Source organism: Pongo abelii, chromosome 3 (genome assembly GCF_028885655.2).
Source record: "Pongo abelii isolate AG06213 chromosome 3, NHGRI_mPonAbe1-v2.0_pri, whole genome shotgun sequence".
In the NCBI taxonomy this organism is placed as follows: Eukaryota; Metazoa; Chordata; class Mammalia; order Primates; family Hominidae; genus Pongo; species Pongo abelii.
The window spans coordinates 191,040,954-191,065,532 of record NC_071988.2 but is presented as its reverse complement, the minus strand read 5'-3'; the positions used below and the strand labels follow the sequence as shown (position 1 = coordinate 191,065,532).

Below are 24,579 nucleotides of genomic sequence, written 5' to 3'. Positions count from 1 at the left end.
CAACAAATGGTAACTTATGCCAAGAGTTAGGTAGAAAAATGGTCTGTCAACTGGTCATGGTTTAAATGCCACTTTGTTTTTCTAATGGATAGTAAAGTTCACTCCAATTTTTAAGTGATGACTCACAGAACTTATATCTGCCATATTTGGACATACCAGTTACTGAAGACCCCAAGACAGAAAAGAAGGGGTTTTACTCTTGGAATTAAAATCAACCAGGCAACATGCTCAGAAACTTGGAACAAATACTACTACTGCTAAGTGGCATAAATATCGAAATTCTCTCACAGCAATTTCAGTGGGATATACACATCTACACACACTGAGGCCTAGACTTCATGAGTTTCCCTTCCTTTTGCCTGTCTTGGATTATTCAGGTGAAGAAGACTCTTAGCCCTATCCCCTTAATTAAGATGTTGGGAGTGTCAACTGATCTTTGGAGTCGGTTGGAATACTATAATAGGTAGTGTTAGAAACTGGTCTGGTTACTGTGATGCCCTGGGTTCTTTGAATCTTTTTTTTTTTTTTGCTCCTTTTGATAGACCCAGAGTAGTTATTTTACCCTTGGCTGAAATCACAGGATGGATAGGATATTCTGTTATGAGGGCTGTTCTTGTCCATTTCTCATTGCTTTGTCTTCTCTCCAAAGGGTAGAGCAAAGAACCAGAGAGGGTTAACCATGGGGCTCAGCCTGGGATTTGCAAAGCAGAGAATTCTGGGGCCTGGAATGAGGGCAGTAACCACTCTCTTTTGGGGCTTCTCTTGGCCCTGAGGGTGCTGAGAGCAGAGAGCAGCTTCCCAGCTTCATGTGTGGCTGATGTCAGCTGTGCTATGGGTGTGGCCGTCCTCTAGCTCACAGCTCCTCCACCCAAGCCCACAGCTGTGGCAGTTGTGGCACAGCCACATCTGCTGCCTAAGTCCTTTCCCATGGAGGTGATAAAACGGAAAAGCCAGGAGGTCAGAAGACCACACAGCAACAACATACTGGGTAGAAATTCCATCCCAAATTGACTTGCTTACTTTCTGACAGTACTGTGGGAACGGAGTACCTAGACATGGAACTGATCCTTTACATCTGGTTCCACAGGCTTCTGTTGTAGGCCTGTTGCTTTAAGATGGGGTAGTTACTGTCTCTGAATTAAAATAATGACAATAACTAGCATTTATTGAAAGCATAGTATGTGCCAGGTAAACTGAATGCTTTTTACATGTACTATTTAAATCTGTATTATTATTATTATTATTATTATTATTATTATTCTCATTTTACGAAGGAGAAAACAGGCAAAGAGAAGTTAAGTGACTTGCTAAGGTCACACAGGTAGTGAGGGGCAGAGCTAGAATTCCAGCTGAGATCTGCCTGATGCCAAAGTTCATGCTCTTAACCCCTGTACTGCATGGCCTGCCGGCCTCATCCTAGGTTTTTCGGTATCATCAGTGTTGCCCTACAATCTTGGTATTTGTAGTAACATTTCTTTTTTATTTCCTTCCTTTCCTTTTTTTCCTATGTTTACAAGGGTTTCCTTTTTTTTGGCATTATATATTGGGCTTTGGGTAAGATTACATTTATTTTCTAAAAATTTATTTTTGGCTAATGGCAGTGGCTCACGCCTGTAATTCCAGTGCTTTGGGAGGCTGAGATGGGAGGACTGCTTGAGCCCTAGAGTTCTAAGCTGCAGTGAGCCATGATTATGCCACTGTACTCCAGCCTGGGTGACTGAGGAAGGAAGACCTTGTCTCTAAATTAATAAATAAAAATTTCTTTTTTATTCTAATTGACAAATTATAATTGTATATATTTGTGGGGTACAATGTGATGTTATATGTATGTAATATGGAATGATCCAAGCGAGATTTTCAGCAGCTCACCTTCATCTAGTGACTTCATAATAATTTGTCAAGAGAGTTTAAATGATTGGAGACTACTGACCCCCAAGGCTGGCCTGCTGTCTTAAACTCTGCTCACTGCCATTGGCCATGAGCACTGAGTCAGTCCTTCCTCACTGAGAACTTTTCCACATGTGAAAATGCATTACTGTAATTTGAGGAAGACACTAAGCAGACTCACAACTGCAGTTTTACGTTTATGTTCTTTTGTTCTATAAAATGGCTTATTCCAATAACAATTTAAAACATGCTAAGAAAAATGCCTTGAAATTAATAGCAGGTTCCCAGTGTTGGCAAATACGTAAGGACCACAGATAATTCCATCCCATAATATATCCCAGCCTTTCTAGGGCAAAAGAGGAATAAACGACCCAACACAAAGAAAAATTTTGGATTTTGTCAGTTCTCTACCATTTTCTTAAACAGGCAGAAAACTAAACTAAAAGCTAGAATTTGTTAATGTCAAGGAAATGCACTGAAAATATAATAAGGAAAAAAGAGGCTGAGGCAGGTGGATCACCTGAGGCGAAACCCTGTCTCTATTAAAAATACAAAAAATTAGCTGGGCGTGGTGGTGCTGAGGCAGAAGAATTGCTTGAACCCAGGACGTGGAGATTGCAGTGAGCTGAGATCACGCCACTGCACTCCAGCCTGGGCAACAGTGCAAGATTCCGTCTCAAAAAAGAAAAAAAAAAAAAAAGGAAAAAAAGCAAGTTCCACTTTTGTTTCTTCATATATATCAAATATGAACACAAACATTAAAATGCAACTTCTTAATAGTGATTTAGACCTTTTCAGGGTGATGGTCATGTATTCATTGATTAAAACATTTAGAACTTTAAGAATATGCATTAATATAGAAGCTTTTCATTAACAGTGAAGAGTTTGCTGCGCTCTATCACAACCTGATTAGCTGGATAACCTGTTTTCATTCTGATCTTAATATTATTGCAGAAAAATATATTTATATGACCATGGAATATTAGAATATAATAAACATTGAACAATATTTATTTATTTATTTAGAAACAGAGTCTCAGGCCAAGCGCAGTGGCTCACACCTGTAATGCTAACACTTTGGGAGGCCGAGGCGGGCGGATCACGAGGTCAGGAGATCGAGGCCATCCTGGCTAACATGGCGAAACCCCATCTCTACTAAAAATAAAAAAAATTAGCCGGGCATGGTGGGTGCTTGTAGTCCCAGCTACTAGGGAGGCTGAGGCAGGAGAATGGTGTGAACGCAGGAGGCGGAGCTTGCAGTGAGCTGAGATCACGCCACTGCATTCCAGCCTGGGCAACAGAGCAAGACTCTGTCTAAAAAAAAAAAAAAAAAAAAAACAAAGTCTCACTCTGTCAACCAGGCTGGAGTGCAGTGGCGCAGTCTTGGCTCACTGAAACCTTCGCATCCCAGGTTCAAGTGATTCTCATGCTTCAACCTCCTGAGTAGCTGGGATTACAGGTGCCTACCACCACACCTGGCTAATTTTTGTATTTTTAGGAGAGACAGGGTTTCGCCATGTTGGCCAGGCTGGTCTCAAACTCCGGGGCTGAAACAATCCACCTGCCTCAGCCTCCCAAAGTGCTGGGATTACAGATATGAGCCACTGCACCTGGGCCAGAAACTTTAATTAAAAGTTTGCAGTGTCATTAAAATTATTTATATACTTTCTAATACTAAATATTTTCTTCAAAAGAAATAATATGGAATGATATAAATAGATCAGAGATTCTAAAAAGATGACTTCTAGAGAAAACTGCTCATTTTACCATGCCTTCTTTTTTCTTTCTAAAAGTGTATTATTTATACTACTTTTGCAGACTTTAATAAAACTACCTGTCATACACTGAGCTCTTAAGGTACAGAATAACTTTTTACTCATTTTTGTATCCCCTATATCCAGCATAGTGACTAAAATGTATAACATAATAAAAAAGAATTTGCAGGCTCGAACTGGCAACATGATACCCAGCAGCCTCCTATTAAATTCTAAGAAGGCAACTGATTTTTTGACCCTAAGTCTAAAGGCAAATACAAGAGAAAACATTTTGATGAAAACTGATAAACCTGAATGCGAACAAAATTATCATTTGTCTACACTTGCACGTTAAATCCCACTGATGTGTTTCTTCTAAAATATTTTACTTTGTTAAGTTTTTCTTATACAGCCTATGCATGCCACTCACTCTCTTTTTCTCCTTTATTTTCTTCATGTAATCCTACCTGAAGTTATATTATTTGTTAATTGCTTATTTTTTACCATAGGACTTTGTCCAGTCTACTACTGCAACCCCATCACCCACATAGAAAGTGTGTACATATTAGACCCTTAATAATATTTGTGGAAGGAGTAGAATAACACCTGATGGAATAAATATTCATGAAACAAAGAATTTTTCTATCCTCTGAAACCAAGATGGATGTAGAATTTGGAAAAATAGTTTCATAAATCAAAGAAACGTCTTAACTTCACCTTTTAAATAGTTCCTTTGTCCAATCAAATGCCTGTAAGCACTAGACACAGAACTGAGCCCAGACCTATACCCTTCTTTACCTGAGGGTTTGCAGCCATAATTGTGTAATTCCCATCATCATCTAGGGTGGAGGCTGTGGTATGGAGGGAGCAGGTCCCATCGAGATCTCTTTGAATGGTGTAGTGATCACTCTTTGAAGAGATCTGCTTCCCATCTTTAAACCAATAGATCTGTGAATAGAAACAAAGATTAAAGATTAGGAGTTTGTGTATTCCTACTCTATTTGGAGAACTGAAAATAGTAACAGTGTGGTTTGCAGAGCTGATCTGAGTTTTCATGTTAAAATGTTAAACCAAATACCTGACTAAGGAATTGATTTTTCAGTGAAAAAAAGCAGGTAACAATTTAAATTCTATTTGAGTTTTTAAATTATATATCTTCCTTTTGTTTTTAAAAATATGGCACTTACATTCATATATTATTTATATGAAGGGATATATTGAATTTTGGCAATGATTATTTCTATGAAGTGGCATTACAGGCCATTTTTCTTTTTGCTTCTTTCTTTTTTCAAATGTACCAGCAGTTAAAATGTATTGTTTATAAAATAAAGGTAAAAAGGTTGTTTTGGAGAACAAAAGCAGACCCCAAACTCTAATCATTTCAATGAATTGTGTTTGACAAATAAAAGAGGTTGGTAGGGAGGGAGGTAATGACTAAAGGTTGGTGATGGGTGGAATACTATTGCTTTATTTTTGGGCCAGGAAGCATATGATCAAAGGTTAAATGTTTGTCACCTATCCCCATTATGTTAAAGAAAACACAGTAGTATTGAAAAGTATAATAATTTTTAGATATGTAACTTGGGTTGATAAAAAATTAAATGTGGGCCAGGTACAGTGGCTCATGCCCACCTATAATCCCAGCACTTTGGGAGGCTGAGGAGGATTGCTCAAGCCCAGGAATTCAAAACCAGCCTGGGCAACATAATAAGACCCTGTCTCTACAAAAAAATAAAAAAAATTATCTGGGTGTGGTGGTGCATGTCTGTAGTCCTAGCTATTTGGGAGGCTGAGTCAGGAGGATTGCTTGAGCCCAGGAGGTTGAGGCTGCAGTGAGCCATGATCACGCCACTGCACTCCAGCCTAAGTGACTGAGGCCCTGTCTCAAAAGAAAAAATGTAAAAAATAAAAGTAAATTTTGATTAAACACAATATTTTTAAGTAGTCCAAAGGGTCCTCCTTCCTTCCCTCACTTTTAAACAAAACCAGTTGTCCATGGATGTCTGAGTTCTAAGGTTTTGTTTTGTTTTGGAGACAGGGTCTCGCTCTGTTGCCCAGGCTGAAGTGCAGAGTGCGGTGGTGCAATCTTGGCTCACTGTAACCTCCGCCTCCCAGGTTCAAACAATTCTCGTGCCTCAGCCTTCAGAGTAGCTGGGATTACAAGTGTGAGCCACTATGCCTGGCTAAGTTCATTATTATTTTTGATTTAAGTTATGAACAACACAGTTGAAAGATAGGCCCATCATAATGAATCACAGTGCCAACAGCCCTAACATGGCTGAGATGCTGAATTAATAGTTACATCACCCCACCTGCAGACTTATTAGATAAGCAAATAAACCTTTCCTTTTTTAAGCCACCGCAAGTTCTTTGTTGTCATTTTTTGTTCCTTGCAGCCAAAAGTATTCCTAACTGATTCCTAACAAAATAAATATACTTTAGACCCTTTAGTTGTTAAAACAAACTTCTTCCTTAATATAAATCAGTATGTAAATTGGTAACATAAACTGACATTCAAATTCAACTGTCTGTCAAAGTATTTGAATCTGAAAAATCTTTTTGAAACCTCCATTCTAAGAAAGGAAAAGACCAGAAATATATAGCACTAAATAGATGGATGAATTATCAGGATATGACTGCTCTAACTTTTCAAACTCGTATTTTTCAGATAGCTCCAAATTTACAGAAACTATATTATGTATTAAACTCTAGAATCTAAAAAGTAATCATCAACTAGACTAATAACTTTCAGTTGTAAAACTTAAATTATGTAAAGTATCATACTTCATAATTATTTTACTTTTTAGTAGTTGACTTTTTTTTTTTTAGACGAGTCTAGCTCTGTCGCCCAGGCTAGAGAGTGCAGTGGTGTGATCTTGGCTCACTGCAATTTCCGCCTCCTGGGTTCAAGTGAATCTCTTGCCTCAGCCTCCTGAGTAGCTGGGATTACAGGTGTGCGCCTCCATGCTCAGCTAATGTTTGTATTTTTAGTAGAGATGGAGTTTCACGATATTGGCCAGGCTGTTCTCAAACTGCTGACCTCAAGAGATCTGCCTGCCTCAGCCTCCCAAACTGCTGGGATTCCAGGTGTGAGCCACCGTGCCTGGCTATGGTTGACTATTTCTGATGGAAAAAAGAAGCTGTAATAAGTATACAATTTCTTCCTTTTGCATTCTTGCCACAATGCCAGTTCTTGAGTTATTTCTTTACTTTAATCATATTTTTCACCTCCATTATACTTGGCATGCAACTTTCAAATAAGATCTAAGAAATGTTTCCAAAATTTTACCAAGCCTACTAAATGGAGGGAGAAATTCGGGAGGGCACAAGAATGAGAACAGGGTAAATTAGAAATTATTTTCAGTCTTCCTATGGCTCAACTAGAACAAGGATGTCAAGGGAGGAATAAAATATTTTTAAAACATAAGCCTAAAAAACATGTATTTCTTTAAACATGAATATTCCATACTTTAACAATCCTAATGTAATTTATGTGGCATATGCCAAAGTAGACCTTTAATAAATGAGAGAGGGAAGAAAACAATGGGAAGGAGAATGAAGGTTGAGGGAGAGGAAGGACGGATGAAAGAATAACATTTAACAATAAAAAGTTTAAACAATTAAGTCCCTTCTAGCTGTGAAACATTTAAATTTATATTAGGAAAAAAGTACAGTCATATTAAAAACAAAAGCCCATCTTTCATGTTAATGTAGTATTCTATAAGAATCAATAATCTTAGAACCTGATCAGTGATCTTAAGCCTTGTGTAAGGTTTGAAAGTAATATGGAATCTTTTTGTGAATATCTTGGAAGTTCAAGATATAATTCTTATTGAATTTCGTTCATAAGCTACAAATTTACTTTTAATACATGCGTTTGATAGCATGTTGTGAATACACAGCTGTTAACACAGATTATGCCAAGAATATTGTAAAACGTTTTCTATAACAATGGAGTTTATTTTAAAAATCCCATTTTATTAGGAAGTATATAGGGTTTGAAAATTCAAGGCTATTTTCTTTGATCTTTGACTTTGGCGTTGCAATTCAGTTTTAAGAAAAGTATATGATGGTAAAACTTGCCATAGTGGGAAAACAAAACAATGCCATGGAGCTATAGGAAATTAACACCTAAAAGTGTCAGGTATTTTTTATCACTTTTCCCTCTTTCATTTTATGCCACTATTAAGCTTTTTATTGCATTGAATACATTGCTCTATGCTTATTTTATAAATTTGTATTTTTTGGTACTATCTTGTTCTTTCATTATAGTTTCCATTCTTTTAAAAATTGTTTCAATCTTTGTGAAGTTATTTTAGAGGTTACTTAAGATTGTTCAATATTGTGCAATACTTGGCCTTCTGTTTTTCTGTTTCTTGTACTATTGACTCTTAATATGGTTTGGATGTCTGTCTCCTCCAAATCTCACGCTGAAATGGGATTCCCAGTGTTGGAGGTGGGGCCTGGCGGGAGGTGACTGGATCATGGGGGTGGATCCCTCATGAATAGTTTAGCACCATCCCCTTGGTGATAAGTTCTTGCTCAATTAGTTCACATGAGATCTGGTTGTTTAAAAGTCTGGGACCTCCACCACTTCTCTCTCTTGCTGTGTGATTCACCTTTTTCGCCTTTGCCTTCACCATGATTGTAAGCTTCCTGAGGCCTCGCCAGGAGCAGATTCTGGTACTATACTTCTGTATACTATGCAGAACTGTGAGCCAATAAAACCTATTTTCTTTTTTCTTTTTTTGAGACGGAGTCTCACTGTTGTCACCCCGAGCTGGAGTGCAATGGCACGATCTTGGTCACTGCAACCTCCACCTTCTGGGTTCCAGCAATTCTCCTGCCTCAGCCTCCCAAGTAGCTGAGATTACAGGCGCTCACCACCATGCCCAGCTAATTTTTGTATTTTTAGTAGAGATGGGGTTTCACCATGTTGGCCAGGCTGGTCTCGAACTCTTGACCTCAGGTGATCCACCCATCTCGGCCTTGCAAAATGCTGTGATTACAGGTGTGAGCCACCATGCTTGGCCAATAAAACCTATTTTCTTTATAAATTACCCAGTCTCAGGAATCCCTTTATGCAAAAATGGCCTAACACAACTCTCCTTGTGGTTATTTCTTCACATATTATTACCTTTATATAAGGCAACTTTTTGCTTGCTTCTAAGAATTTTAATCATCCAGCACTAAATTTCACATTTCTCAGCTTTTGGCTCCCTATCATGTGATAGTGTAGTTAGGGGTTTTAATTTTTTCCCTTTTTTTATTCTTTTCACTCAAGCTCAGGGAAAAGTGTACTCCTGTTTACTGCCTTGCTGGGCTATTAAACAGTTTATTCTAGTCCTTCCTTTAAAGATAGGGCAGCTCCTTATCCAGCATTTCCATGTTTGTATGGAGAGGGCTCCCATCCAGGTCATTCTAGTCCTGCATGGTATCAGAATTTGTCATTATCCGTTCTAAACAATATTCTTCACCCCACCTCCCTCTGTAAATATTAATATAAGCAGCCTTGGTTTTTTGATTAAAGATTGGAAGTTTTTACAACCAGTGGTGAGCATTACTTCTCTGTATGGTACAGAGCACTGGGTTCATATGCAGGCCTGGCCACTCACCAGCTCTCTGACCTTGGAAACTCACCTCACAGAACTCAGTTTAGTTATTTGTGATTTGGGAATAACAATGAGGAATAAATGATATAGGTGTGTGAAGAGCTCCCTGTTAGTTATTCTCTACTCTATTCTTCAAACCCAAACTCCACTCCCCCAGCCACTTTTTTTGGTTTCTAATGCCTCCTGAAGATGGCCCAGAACTTAAGAATATTTAAAACCCTTTATATTGTGGGTATTGAGAAAGATCATTTGTATCTCTTTCTCCTACCGGCATGCTATATTTTGGAAGCTAAACCTTTCCTCAGAGAATGACTCTTAAAAAGCCTCCATCTCCCAGCTCACCTTTGGCTTTGGATTTCCAGCCACTCTACATGTGAAAGTTACTGGCATTCCCTCAAAGATCTTGTAATGTTTCAGCTTCATCTCAAAGAATGGTGCCATTCCATTTTCCACAGGCACATCTCCATACTGAACTTCATCACCTGATTCATCCACAGGAGACCTTTCTAGCCTGTACTCTATTTCACTGATGAGTCTCTGTTCACAGCTGGAGACTTTGTATTCCTGAATCAAGGAAAGTTTAAGTTAGCAGACTCAATCCCTTCTGACAAAGTGTCAAGTCTATCCCTGCCCCCCAATAAGGCCCTAGAAGACAGTGATATTTTTATCATAGAGCTTAAAAACACAGTCTGAGCCCAATTCAATTGCATATGAAACAAAAAACATCTGGAAGTGAGTTTATGTGGTATTTCAGATTGTCTTCAAGTCCTATCATCCAAAAAGAGGGGGGTAAGAAAGATGAATTTTTTTTTTCCTTCTTTTCTCTCAGGCAAGGGGAAAGAAGGGGAAGGAAAGAAAAAGGCAAAAGCAAAGCTATGTATTCCTAAACTGTTGATAACAATGAAATATAATGGAACGCTGATTTCCTTCTGTAGGGTAAAAGCTGATGCAGGGTGGTGCATCTCTCCACATAGTACATGTGGCAAGCAGCTGCCATATTATATACAATTATAGTAAAAGAATAATAGAAAAAATGGTAATAGAAAAAATAGTAAAAGAATAATAGAAAAAAAAATGTTTGTTTGTTTTTTTTCCCCCACCTCTAACAATCCCTGCCTTGCAAGGGCCTCCTCCTCAGCTCTGCAGCTGTTAGGAACCCACCATCTTTAGAAGAAAAAATAGGACTGACAGTCTAGCCAAAGTTTTGCTTTAAAAAAAAAAAAACAACCCATCAACATTCCTGTGGTGATTAAGGTGGATCCTACAATTTCCTTGCCTATAAAGTGCAATAAAGGCCAGGTACAGTGGCTCACGCCTGTAATTCCCAACACTTTGGAAGGCCGAGGTGGGAGGATTGCTTCTGGCCAGGAATTTGAGACCAGCTTGGGCAACAAAGTGAGACCCCATCTCTACAAAAAATTTAAAAAAACAATAGCTGGGCATGGTGGTACATGCCTGTTGTCCCAGCTACTTGGGAGGCTGAGGTGGGAGGATTGCTTGAGCCTGGGAAGTCGAGGCTGCAGTGGGCTGTGATTGTGCCACTGCACTCAAGCCTGGGCAAAAGAGTGAGACCCTATCTCCAAAACAAAAAAGTGCAATGAAGACAAGGGAGTCTATGTAAATATTCCCTATTTAATATTAAATGAAAGATAATTTTAACTATGTTTTCTCTTAAAGAAGTTACTCAGTGTTTAAAAAACAAGTTTGTTGATTTGAGGGAAGAAATACAACAGTATGAATAAAACTGCAAGAGTTATACTACAAGTTGTTTTGCTTCATCTAATTACTATCAAATTAATCCCTTGAAGAATTAGCACTTTTGTTCCCCATAGAAAGGTATAACAAATGAAAAATTTTTCTTGATTTAATGTTCAGAGTATCCACTAATGACAGAATTAAATTCAAGTTGGAGGCCAGGTACTGTGGCTCATGCCGTATTCCCAGCACTTTGGGAAGCCAAGGCAGGTGGATCACCTGAGGTCAGAAGTTCGAGACCAGCCTGACCAACATGGTGAAACCCCATCTCTGCTAAAAATACAAAATTAGCCAGGCATGTTGGTGTGCACCTGTAATCCCAGCTACTTGGGAGGCTGAGGCAGGAGAATCGCTTGAACCCAGGAGACAGAGGTTGCAGTGAGCTGAGATCACACCATTGCACTCCAGCCTGGGCAACAAGAGGGAAACTCCATCTCAAAATACATAAATAAATAAATAAATAAAATAAATAAATAAATTCAAGCTGGTAAATACGTGACAAAAAAACTCATGTTGCAGTAATTTTGTGTATCTGATATTACATGAAACAGACACTGGTCATAGCATTTATAATTAATATATGGCAGAAAAGATAGAAACACACGTAAAACAGCAAGAACAGAAGAAAACAGACACAGTGAAAGACTGGAAGGAGAAGAAAGGTGAAAAGCTTAACCTTTTGACCATCCAGAGGACTCCCTACAGAAGCATGAGGAGAACCAGTGTCCTGTAATGGTAGAAAAAAAGATGTGAAGACTAATAATAGAAATAATAAGAATGCAGCAAGATTTCCAGTTTTCCTTAAGTGAAACTTTTGTGTTAGCAATACGCATTTGGTAGTAACGGTACTATGAGTACTCACACAACCATTCTGCTTTTCACTTTCGGTACAGGACTCCATAAATCACATGAGATATTCAATACTTTATTTTAAATAGGCTTTGTGTGAGATGATTTTGCCCAACTGTAAGCTAATGTAAGTGTTGTGAGCACATTTAAGATAGACTAGGCTAACCTAAGATGTTCAGTAGGTTAGGTGTATTAAATGCACTTTTTTTTTTTTTTTTTTGAGATGGAGTCTCGCTCTGTCACCTGGCTGGAGTGCAGTGGCACGATCTTGGCTCACTGCAACCTCTGTCTTCCAGGTTCAAGCGATTCTCATGTCTCAGCTTCCCGCGTAGCTGGGACTACAGGCGCACGCCACCATACCCGGCTAATTTTTGTATTTTTAGTAGAGACGGGGTTTCACCATGTTGGTCAGGCTGGTCTTGAACTCCTGACCTCAGGTAATCCACCCGGTCTTGGCCTCCCAAAGTGCTGGGATCACAGGTGTAAGCCACTGCGCCCAGCCTTAAATGCACTTTCAACTTACAATATTTTCAACTTATAATGAGTTTATCAGGACATAACCCCATACTAAGTTGAAAAGCATCTGTATATATGTGAAAGAAAATAAAGAGATAATATTTTCTATTTTATTTTGACTAGATATTAAGACTAAACAGTTGATCTTTGAACAACACAGGTTTGAACTGCATGGGTCCACTTATATATGGATTTTCTTCCTCTTCTGCAACCCCTGAGATAAGCAAGACCAACCCCTTGTCTTCCTTCTTTTCAGACTACTGTAATTTAAGACAATGAGGATGAAGACCTTTATGATGACTCACTTCCATTTAATGAATTGTAAATGTATCTTCTGTTCCTTAAGATGTTCTTTGTAACATTTTCTTTTCTCTAGCTTACTTTAAGAGTACAGTCTATAATACATATAACATACAGAATACGTGTTAATCAACTCTTTGTTATCAGTAAGGCTTCTGGTCAACAGTAGGCTGTTTTTGAAGAGTCAAAAGTTGTATGTGTGTTTTTTGTTTTGTTTTTGTTTTTGTTTTGTTTTGTTTTGTTTTGGAGACGAAGTCTCACTCTGCTGCCAGGCTGAAGTGCAGTGGTACAACCTCAGCTCACTGCAACCTCCACCTCCCGGGTTCAAGCAATTCTCCTGCCTCAGCTTCCCGAGTAGCTGGGACTACAGGCGTGCATCACCACACCTGGCTAATTTTTGTATTTTTAGTAGAGACGGGGTTTCACCATGTTGGCCAGGATGGTCTCGATCTCCTGACCTCGTGATCCACCCACCTCAGCCTCCCAAAGTGCTACAATTACAGGCATGAGCCACCACGCCCGGCCATATGTGGGTTTTTAACTGTGCTTGGGGTTGGTCCCCCTAACTCCCGTGTTGTTCAAGGGCCAACTCTAATGGGAAATATTTACTAGTTATTTCAGACAGTGTCAGCGAAAATGTGTTTCTCCACACAAAATTATTTTGCATAAAACATAGGATAGGAAAATGGAAAGGTACTGGAAAGGAGAATAATCAAGAAGATAAAAAGAACAGGTATCACTGATGGAAGGAATTCTGTCAGTCACTTAACATAGTATGTGCTCAATAAAAATTAGCTGTGAGGCTGACTGATGATATTAATACTGCTTTTCTGTGACTTGCCCTCTACTTTCCACAGAACTCATCCCAAGAACAGTATCCATAAGGAAGATGGAAAAAGGGGACAGAATAAATGTTACCCTAAGAAGTCCAGCGCAACATGGTACCTGATTAGCTGTTTCCTCTTCTGGCTCCTGAATATTAAAGACAGTTGCACTGTCAGCACCTAGTAGTCGACGAGCCATTCTTTCTTCGTATGTTAACCTCTAAACAAAATAAGTCACAAAAATACAAAATTAGAAAAAAATCACAAATATGTATTGCCCTATGAAAAAGAGTAAAAAACAACACACTTTCATGATTTTCTGTAAGTATTCTCTCTCCAGCTTCAGATACCTGCATATTTCTTTTTCTTGCTTCAGTTGTTCTACCTTTTTACCTCCCTTTCTAGTACTAATGGCCTAATCCAGAGAGCCACCAATTGGTACAGCACAAATTTAAAGTGAGCAATAAGCAACAAGGCAGAAACCACACAGAGAAGATTTGTCATGTCCTTAATGAAAAACATAGAAAAAAAGATATTTAAACAGCAAAATACAATTTAAAAGAAATGTTATTTTTATAGTCATCCATCAGCTTCAGAACAGCCAAGTCAGCTCTAATACTGACTGAAAGAAAAAACAAAGATACTCAAAAGGAGAATAAACTGACTAAAAAAAAGAACAGGTATCGCTAATGGAAATAATTCTATCAGTCATTTAACAGTATGTGCTCAGTAAATGTTAGCTAAAGGAAGATTTGGATGAACTGGCAGTGATGGGGTTCTTACCTCTAAGAGCATTTCCCAGGCTGCTGTGTAATGTAGGAGATTGGCAGCAACTGTTATAATCCACAGAGACTGATGCACATGGCTGAATTAGCAACAGGATTATGCAAGACACTTGCCAAAGCTAACAGCCTCAATTGACTTGACGCAGAAGCAGACTGCTTGCCCATCAGGCAGAGAAAGTGGTAGTGTTCTTGCATCTCGCAGCTAGCACTTTGGAACTGGCCCAAACTGTTTTACCTACGCCATTCTTATACATAAGAAATGCGGGCATTTTTGTGTGACTATTGGGGTGATACCTGCTCTTGAATACTCATTCTAAAGTGCCTTAGACTTACAGGTCTGGAAGGAACTTTCAGATACCACCTGCCTCATCGGGGGCATTTTATAAGCAAGTGTTTGATTAGAAATAGAGAATTGGTAAGGCAGAATCTAAAAAATGTACAGAAATTATTTCAGATAAACTTCCAAACTTCTAAATATAAATGCAAATTCGTTTGGAAGCTCTCTAATCAGGAAAATATGTTGGGTAAATTTACAATTTCCAGTAATTGCTGGTCTTAATCCCAGCTGAAACCGGGAAGTGAAACAAGTCAAGTACCAAATGACAAATAGTCCTGCAGTTCAAATTATTTCACTTAATAAGGAAAGGTCAGAGGACAAGAAGAGGCAGAGGTAGGAGGCTGAGGGCTGCATGAAGCATCTGAGTCCACTATGTTATTAAATTAATTTTCTCACACCTATTAAAAAATCAGTGAATTCAATTTTCAAAGAGAGTCTTAAATACCTGATCTCTTAAAAAGCTTCCCTAATCTTTTCATGGAGAATTGTAATACATCAAAGCCAGGCCTGGAGTGATTTTCACTCTGTTCCTTATAAGCAGAAATATCAATTTCATATCTATTCCTTCACCAGAATGCACCTGCTACCACTAGAAGCCAAAAATACTTCACAGTTTTGTTTCTAAGTCACTATGCCATCTGGCTATAAAAGCCCTTGTCTACAGACACCAAAGATAAGAAAGAGAATAATATATAATATTAGGAAAAAGTTGGTTGAGAATCCCATTTTCTAAAAAGGGAAATCTTACTTGTCATTTTAAGCTCTCAAATGTGGATACCTGTGGAACTTATTGTGAATGTTATTCACTGCTAAACAGATGAATATAAATATACATACAATATATATAATGTGGGTTGACCAATAGCTTACGGAAGTCTTACCTTAACCAAGAGAATCTTAGTTCATAAGGAACATTGACATAGATAGCCAAAAAGAAAAAAAAAAAAAAGCTGGAGTGATGCCTTACCTGGCTTGAAAAAGTTCCCATATGTATCTATTTTAATCTTTTAAAGGCTTTAGTTGACAGAGCCAGGGAAAACTTCCAGAGTATGTACATTTATACATGCAATCACTTATTTCAGGGAGAAAATATTTTCCTCTTGTGAAAATCTTCTATACTCAGTGAAATGAGTAACTAACACAAAACTTCATTCAAATTTTAATCTTTCTTAATCAGATTAAGATACCCTAATAACTAAAATCAGCATTCAGCACCCCTCCTCTGCTCTCCAGCTTTCAAGTGTGGTCTGTTCTCACAGTTTTACTTATCAATGTTTGATAATTAAAATTCTCAGAAAACATAATTATAGAGAGCTTTCTACTCTGAAAAAGGTGTCTGAAGGGGAGATTTTATACAAAAAGATCCTTGTCTTGTACTGAAGAGCCAGGCAAATTTTTCCGGTGATAATTCCTTAATAAAGCTACAGAAGGTTCCTCTCCTTTACCTGGTAAGTCTTATTTTCTAGATTTGCTTTTCCCATCCCCTTAAAATATTCTGGAAATAGTATTTTAAAAAGAAAAGAGTATTTTAAAAGAATAGCATCAACAAAAGATGAAAAAAAAAAAAAAACCAAAACTGATGAGGAAAGACTTAAATTCAGTGGAGAAAACATCTTATCTATATATTTTACCAAATCTATTTAGGTACTCTACAGTTCTGCAGCTGTAAAATAATTATTTTTTCCTACAGTTGTCTTGCTCTAACAAACCAGAACAAGATTTTGGAACAGCCTTTACTCTTTCAGATGCTGAATTAATATCTAATAGTAGTCTGGGAGAAAAGAACAGAACAGAACTTCCCCAATGGTTTCTCTAGTAGATTTTTTTGTGTGTGTGTATAAGCAGTACATACCATGGAAAACAAATTCTCTTTTTGATACTTTAATTGCAGTTCGCTGTTTCTGGGTAGATACAAACCATTCCAAAGCACACCTTCTCCATCCCTCCCCAACCCTATCAGCCAGAATGGAATCCCTGTGTTCCTTTTTTTTTTTTTTTTTTTTTTTGTTACCGTTGGCATTGCTCATTTGTTCCACTCCCAACCATATATCTGCCCTTCTTCTTCCTTTCTTTCCCACTTACTCTCTTCACTCTTAGAACGGTTTTATGCATAGGAGAAAGCAGTGAAGACTGAATAGAAGGAAGGCCTTTCGTTTTCTCTTTTGTCTCTGGATTCAAATCCTAATATCAAGAGAAATGTTGAGATTCAAGGGTAATAAAATAATGTGGCTGTGTGCAGTGGCTCACATCTGTAATTCCAGCAATTTGGGAGGCCGAGGCGGGCAGATCGCTTGAGCTCTGTAGTTTGAAACCAGCCTAGGCAACATAGGGAGACTCTGTCTTTACAAAAATAAAAAATTAGCCAGGCATGGTAGCATGTGCCTGTGGTTCCAGCTATGCAGGAGGCTGAGGTCACAGGATTTTTTGAGCCTGGAAGGTCAAGGATGCCGTGAGCTGTGATCACATCATTGCACTCCAGCATGGGTGACAAAGTGTGACCCTGTCTCAAAAATAATAATAATAATAATGATGATGTTGTGGACAAATATCAAGAACCTAAGTCTTAGAGAAAGGAGGAAAGGTATGTGGGTAGCTAACATTCCAAGTCCAGGTCCCAAATCTATCAGTACCGGCTGGCCGTTGTTCAGGAGGTCCTCCTTGAAGCGAAGTTTTCGTTCCAGGTCTTGAATAACAGCATCCTTTGTGCCTTGAATTTCCTCATCGGAGGCTATTCTAGCAGTTCTACTGGCCTTCTTTGGAAATCCTCTGCAGGACAAAAACACAAGGCAGTATAGTTAGTTGTCAGGCATATAAATCCAAGTCAAACGTTCAAGTCCAACAAAGACAGTGCAAGGTGTCAGCATGTCACTCCCACTCTTTTTTATGCTACATCTATTGCCACTATTATGGAAAGAACCATGAAAGCTGGTTCAGGTAACGCTAATTGGATGCAGGTTTCAGAGAAGGTTCACATACATTAGGGGAGTATGCCTTAGTGGGAAGGTAGATGCCAAGGGTGGGGAAGGCCTACATTTTAGTCTTAGCGAGGCGGCAGCATAAAGTGAAAGAATGATATGATTTGTAAGTAGACCTAGGTTTAAAATCTGACTCTATCTCGTATTAAGTTTGTGACCTTGGGCAAGTTTTAAAAAAATATATACCACATATAAATGTTGAGAGGTTGAAAGAGAACGTATTTCTATCATACATTTATTCAGTCTTCTAGTGCTTTGTAATCATTATTCAACAATAGTGCCTAGCCCATTTGAAATCGATATTAAGTTTGTTACCTTCCCTTCCATCCCCTTATATCCTGATTTGATTAGGGTAGGCCAATGTTATTTGAGGTCTATTTTATACAAGAGGGCCCTGGGAGGTCTGCAGGTCCTGCTGTGCCTGGTGTCCCGAAGCCTCCTGAACTTCTGGTGAGCCCAGGGCTCTTAGGACAGGTGATATCTCACTGCCTCTTTCCTTCCAAAGGCAGTAACAATGACCTGAGCTATGTGAGCCAAGGGTCATTGGTGCTGGATGCTTGAGGGGTACAGAATCACTTCTGTTGGTGCCTTAAGCAAGTTGCTTCCTATTTTTCTTCCTTTTCCCTCATAGGGCAGTGGACAAAAATTAATGAGAAATAGAATACTAAGCAATGGGGAAATGAATTGACCTATCACTACCCATATCAACAAAGCTGAACTTCAACAACAAAGTTCTGGTGAAAAAAAGCAAGTCACAGAAGACTATATATAATATACTTGTATTTATAAACAGGCAAAAGCAAAACAGTCCCCTGCTACAGCAGTGGTTCTCAAGGTGTGGTCCCCGGACCAGCAGCATTAGCATGACCTGAAGTTGTTAGAAATGCAGATTTTTGGCATCACTCCAGACCTACTGAATCACAAATTCAGAGTTGGGGACCAGCAATCTGTGTTTGAACAAATTCTCTAGGTGATACATGCAAAAGTTTTAGAAAGAAACTGAGGGGAGCATACATACATGGTAAAACCATGAAGAGAAGAGAATGATTAACTCAGAAATTTCAGGGTAGCAGTTACGTCTCAGGGAGAGTAGTGGATGCAATTGGGGAGGGTCACATGGGGGCTTCAAAGGTACTAGAGATGGATAAGAATTTCATTTTATTAAGGTAGACATATAAATTGTATATAGTTCCTTATTTATATTACATAGTTCATGATAAGATATTTCTAAGTTTAAAAAGTTTACTGCAGGCTGGGTGTGGTGGCGCACGCCTGTATTCCCAGCACTTTGGGAGACCAAGGTGGGTGAATCCCCTGAGGTCAGGAGTTTGAGACCAGCTTGGCCAACATGGTAAAACCCCGTCTCTACTAAAAATACAAAAATTAGCTGGGTGTGGTGGTGGGCGCCTGTAGTCCCAGCTACTTGGGAGGTTGGAGTATGAGAATTGCTTGAACACTGGAGGCAGAGGTTGCAGTGAGCCAAGGTTGCGCCATTGCACTCCAGCCTGGGCGACAGAGCAAGACTCCGTCTAAAAAAAAAAAAAAAAAAAAAAAACACGCACACACACACACACACACACACACAAAATAAAACAAACAAAAACTTTACTGCCAAAGCGTCAAGGCACTATGTGCCTCATGTCACTTCACTGATACAGTAGAAAGCATAAGTAAGGCTAAGAATGTACCTAAACACTGGGTTCACCATTTCACCCACCAGTGCTGGGAACAAAACAGTCACTAAGTATGCAGCAGAAACTCTGAGGATCCTGTAAAGACTCTGCCACCGTCCCTCCTAAGTCATGATGCCATGCACTCCTGAGGCCTGTGCTCCTGGTCTTCCCAACAGCCGTTCTTTCCTCTTGGCCACTCCCCTTTGTTTCCTTGCTGAATTTTTCCTGATTTTGCTGCGTGTTCACCCTTCAATGTGCTTATAGAAATGTGATCCCCCTCCCCAGACTCAGGGGGTAATTAATGTACGCCAATTTAAATGGTCTCAATCCCCTCGAGAGTGAATAGCTTGGACAAAGGCAGCCAATGAGACTGGGGGAGTGGGGGGGAGTGAGAGGGTGGACGTGCTCTAGTTAAAATTCTCTCATCTCTGAAAAGAAACAGAAGGAAGAAATGCCCCTCTTCTTTCACTGCATATCACTGTGTCAGAAATGCAATGTCAAAAGCGGCATTGTTCACTCCATAACTGTAAGAGGAGAACCCATATGTGCCAATGATGATAGACTGAAAAGATGGAGAGTACCTGGGCCCTGATAATGTTTTGGGGGCACTGTCTTAACCTACCATGGAACTGCCCTACCCTAGACTTGTTTCATAAGTCAGTAAACCCTGTGCATCGAATCTCCTTGTAGTTGAGTCTTCTGATACCTACAGTGGAAAATATGCTGATTAAAACCTGCTATTCTAGGTTTGTCCCTTTTAGTCATTTGCCCTGAAGTTCAAATAAGGTAACACTAGACTTTACAAACTGATTTTGATATTTAGGGAGACCCTGAGACAGTAAGAACCATAGGAATTATTTATACCTTCAATTTCTAGTACTATGCAATCCTTTAACAAACACGTGCATAGTTTGCTAGTTTTCCTAAGCCTGGAACCTCTCTCCCCTCCTACTCCTTTATCTGGGGTTGTTATCATCAGTCTTTAGCTTAATGACTCCTTGGAAAGGATGTCCCTGACTAAGCCTGTCCCATTAGTTGTTTTCTTGACAGCATCTATCATGTTTGTTTTCTTGATAGCATCTATCACTCTACTATCGTTTTTTCATATTCTCTCTCCCTTAGCATGACTCCTTTGTTAATCACAGTGCTGTGAACAGACACTCCAATCATATTTCCGAAATGAGTGAATGGATGTACTGTCTATTTCTACTTCTGATTTCTCTCTCCCTTCCCCTCCTCAGCCAAGAAAACTTGTGCCAGAGCCATGTGAAATCAGACCATATGTAAAAAGTCAGGCTCAGGACACGTAAAAATTATACAATTTTGGAAGTAAAGTTCTCTGCATTTGACTTACAGCCTTATATCTGAGAACTAGAAGAGCTAGGTTTTGAAGTCACCTTAAAGATAAACGGAAGACAGCCAGCTCTCTGTTACATCAGCAAGGACTGGGAACACACACGTTCCATTACTGTAAGTCTGTGCGATGTAAACCATTGCACAACTATGAGCTGATGAGCAGCCTTTGATGACAGAAGGCACCACTGTGTTTCTGCAGGTAGACTACACTGAGAGCTGTGTTCTCAGCACAAATGGGAAAGAAAGGGGGGACAGGGGGACCATCAAGGTCAGAACAGGTCATCTCAACCGGAGGAGCAGAGAACTGGTTTTTAAAAGTCAGCCACAAGTTCCCTTGGACAAGAAAATACCTGTCTGTTCACTGTAGAATAAGTCCTGTTCCTTGGGAAGCATTTCTCAGTATATTTGACTCTTAAAGGGACTTAGAACAACTGCTCTGGAACATTCCATAGAGTTGTCACCCTGGTTTGTGTCCCTGCCACAAGGGTAATTCATCCTTTCAAAGGGTACAATTACAATTAGTCTTTGGCTCAAGTAAAAACTCTGATTATTCTACTTTTTTTTTTTTTTTTGACACTCAGTCTCACTCTGTTGCCTAGGCTGGAGTGCAGTGGCACCATCTTGGCTCACTGCAACCTCTGCCTCCCCGGTTCAAGCAGTTCTCCAGCCTCAGCCTCCTGAGTAGCTAGGATTACAGGCATGTGCCACCACGCCTGGCTAATTCTTGTATTGTTAGTAGAGACGGGGTTTCACCATGTTGGTCAGGCTGGTCTTGAACTCCTGACCTCGTGATCCACCTGCCTCGGCCTCCCAAAGTGCTGGGATTGCAGGCATGAGCCACCATACCCGGCCTCTATCTTTTAACAAGTCACTTCCCTCAACATATCAAGATTACCAGTATTAAGGGCAGTTACTTAATTCCTAATTTCCCACAATGTTAAAGACATTTTCCTCTTTAACTTACAGAATTTAAGGTACTCATATTTTCTTGGTTCTAAACAATTAGCACAGAAATAAAAATCAACTGAAATATGTTTTTTCTTTTTATAGACTGGGTTTTACTCTGTCGCCCACGCTGGAATGCAGTGGTGTGATCACAGCTCCCTGCAGCCTTTACATCCTAGGAGGCTCAAGCAATCCTCCTGCGTCATCCTCCAAGTAGCTGGGACCACAAGTGCATACCACTATGGCTGGCTAAACTTCCATTTCTTGTAGGGACAGGTTCTCCCTATGTTGCCCAGGCTGGTCTCAAACTTCCGGGCTCAAGGGATCCTCCTGCTTTGGCCTTTCAAAGAGCTGGAATTACGGGCGTGAGCCACTGTTCCCAGCCAAAAGATATTTTAAAATGTCTAATAGTGATTAGACAAATATTTATTGAGCATCTAGCAGGGCTCAGTGCTAGGCCAATACATTAATACAAACCCTGTTAAGCCTAGAAAAAAAGAGTTGGTTTCTAAGGTAAGTGTTAATGCGTGATGACATCATGGAATTCTATGTATTAAGATTTTATGCATAAAAATGAAAATATATTACAAAAACCAAAAGCTTCATCATGATAGTCTCAACACTAATAGTTTTTGCTTCTTAGTACATTTAATTCAAATTAGTATATTGAAGAACTGTAACATTAATTGCTTGTATCTATCTTCCTTTACTGATCTTTCTTATCTGTTTTTCCACAAAGAAAAATGAGAGAAGGTCCCGAGCCAAGATGGCCGAATAGGAACAGCTCCCATCTACAGCTCCCAGCTTGAGCGACGCAGAAGACGGGTGATTTCTGCATTTCCAGCTGAGGTACTGGGTTCATCTCACTAGGGAGTGCCAGACAATGGGCGCAGGACAGTGGGTGCAGCGCACCGTGCGCGAGCCAAAGCAGGGCGAGGCATTGCCTCACTCGGGAAGCGCAAAGGGTCAGGGAGTTCCCTTTCCTAGTCAAAGAAAGGGGTGACAGACAGCACCTGGAAAATCGGGTCACTCTCACCCTAATACTGTGCTTTTCTGATGGGCTTAAAAAACGGTGTACCAGGAGATTATATCCCGCACCTGGCTCGGAGGGTCCTACACCCACGGAGTCTCACTGATTGTTAGCACAGCAGTCTGAGATCAAACTGCAAGGTGGCAGTGAGGCTGGGGGAGGGGCGCCCACCATTGCCCAGGCTTGCTTAGGTAAACAAAGCAGCCGGGAATCTCGAACTGGGTGGAGCCCGCCACAGCTCAAGGAGGCCGGCCTGCCTGCCTGCCTCTGTAGGCTCCACCTCTGGGGGCAGGGCACAGACAAAAAGACAGCAGTAACCTCTGCAGACTTAAATGTCCCTGTCTGACAGCTTTGAAGAGAGTAGTGGTTCTCCCAGCATGCAGCTGGAGATCTGCGAATGGGCAGACTGCCTCCTCAAGTGGGTCCCTGACCCCTGAACCCCGAGCAGCCTAACTGGGAGACACCCCCCAGTAGGGGCAGACTGACACCTCACATGGCTGGGTACTCCTCTGAGACAAAACTTCCAGAGGAACGATCAGACAGCAGCATTCGCGGTTCATGAAAATCTGCTGTTCTGCAGCCACCGCTGCTGATACCCAGGCAAACAGGGTCTGGAGTGGACCTCTAGCAAACTCCAACAGACCTGCAGCTGAAGGTCCTGTCTGTTAGAAGAAAAACTAACAAACAGAAAGGACATCCACACCAAAAACCCATCTGTACATCACCATCATCAAAGACCAAAAGTAGATAAAACCATAAAGATGGGGAAAAAACAGAGCAGAAAAACTGGAAACTCTAAAAAGCAGAGCACCTCTCCTCCTCCAAGGGAACGCAGTTCCTCACCAGCAACGGAACAAAGCTGGACGGAGGATGACTTTGACAAGTTGAGAGAAGAAGGCTTCAGACGATCAAACTACTCCGAGCTACAGGAGGAAATTCAAACCAAAGGCAAAGAAGTTAAAAACTTTGAAAAAAATTTAGACGAATGTATAACTAGAATAACCAATACAGATAAGTGCGTAAAGGAGCTGACGGAGCTGAAAGCCAAGGCTCGAGAACTACGTGAAGAATGTGGAAGCCTCAGGAGCCAATGCGATCAAATGGAAGAAAGGGTATCAAGCCATGGAAGATGAAATGAATGAAATGAAGCGAGAAGGGAAGTTTAGAGAAAAAAGAATAAAAAGAAATGAACAAAGCCTCCAAGAAATGTGGGACTATGTGAAAAGACCAAATCTACGTCTGATTGGTGTACCTGAAAGTGACGGGGAGAATGGAAACAAGTTGGAAAACACTCTGCAGGATATTATCCAGGAGAACTTCCCCAATCTAGCAAGACAGGCCAACATTCAGATTCAGGAAATACAGAGAACGCCACAAAGATACTCCTCGAGAAGAGCAACTCCAAGACACATAATTGTCAGATTCACCAAAGTTGAAATGAAGGAAAAAATGTTAAGGGCAGCCAGAGAGAAAGGTCGGGTTACCCACAAAGGGAAGCCCTTCAGACTAACAGCGGATCTCTCGGCAGAAATTCTACAAGCCAGAAGAGAGTGGGGGCCAATATTCAACATTCTTAAAGAAAAGAATTTTCAACCCAGAATTTCATATCCAGCCAAACTAAGCTTCATAAGTGAAGGAGAAATAAAATACTTTACAGACAAGCAAATGCTGAGAGATTTTGTCACTACCAGGCCTGCCCTAAAAGAGCTCCTGAAGGAAGCACTAAACATGGAAAGGAACAACCGGTACCAGCCGCTGCAAAATCATGCCAAATTGTAAAGACCATCGAGGCTAGGAAGAAACTGCATCAACTAACGAGCAAAATAACCAGCTAACATCATAATGACAGGATCAAATTCACACATAACAATATTAACTTTAAATGGACTAAATGCTCCAATTAAAAGACACAGACTGGCAAGTTGGATAAAGAGTCAAGACCCATCAGTGTGCTGTATTCAGGAAACCCATCTCACATGCA

At 40.0% G+C, this 24,579-nt stretch overlaps 2 protein-coding genes across 10 annotated transcripts in view; one reads left to right on the top strand and one right to left on the bottom strand.

Moving 5' to 3' along the window:
• Positions 1-15,599, top strand: part of CBR4 (carbonyl reductase 4) — a 126,052-nt gene extending 110,453 nt beyond the window's left edge. For all 3 annotated transcript variants that reach the window (XM_063723721.1, XM_009240441.3, XM_009240440.3), the window contains one exon: positions 13,531-15,599. In XM_063723721.1, coding sequence (XP_063579791.1) covers positions 13,531-13,622 — 92 coding nt within the window. In that variant the 3' untranslated portion in view covers positions 13,623-15,599. The remainder of the gene's footprint in view (positions 1-13,530) is intronic.
• The window catches only part of PALLD (palladin, cytoskeletal associated protein), a 339,690-nt gene that overhangs the window by 20,533 nt on the left and 294,578 nt on the right, over positions 1-24,579 (bottom strand). For 3 of the 7 annotated variants that reach the window (XM_054554684.1, XM_054554688.1, XM_054554690.2), the window contains 5 exons: positions 17,250-17,385; positions 13,619-13,717; positions 11,685-11,735; positions 9,596-9,817; positions 4,440-4,589 (listed from right to left, as the gene is read on the bottom strand). In XM_054554684.1, coding sequence (XP_054410659.1) covers positions 4,440-4,589; positions 9,596-9,817; positions 11,685-11,735; positions 13,619-13,717; positions 17,250-17,385 — 658 coding nt within the window. The remainder of the gene's footprint in view (positions 1-4,439; positions 4,590-9,595; positions 9,818-11,684; positions 11,736-13,618; positions 13,718-17,249; positions 17,386-24,579) is intronic. The other 4 variants (XM_054554689.1, XM_054554686.1, XM_009240443.4 and 1 more) reach the window with 2 other exon arrangements.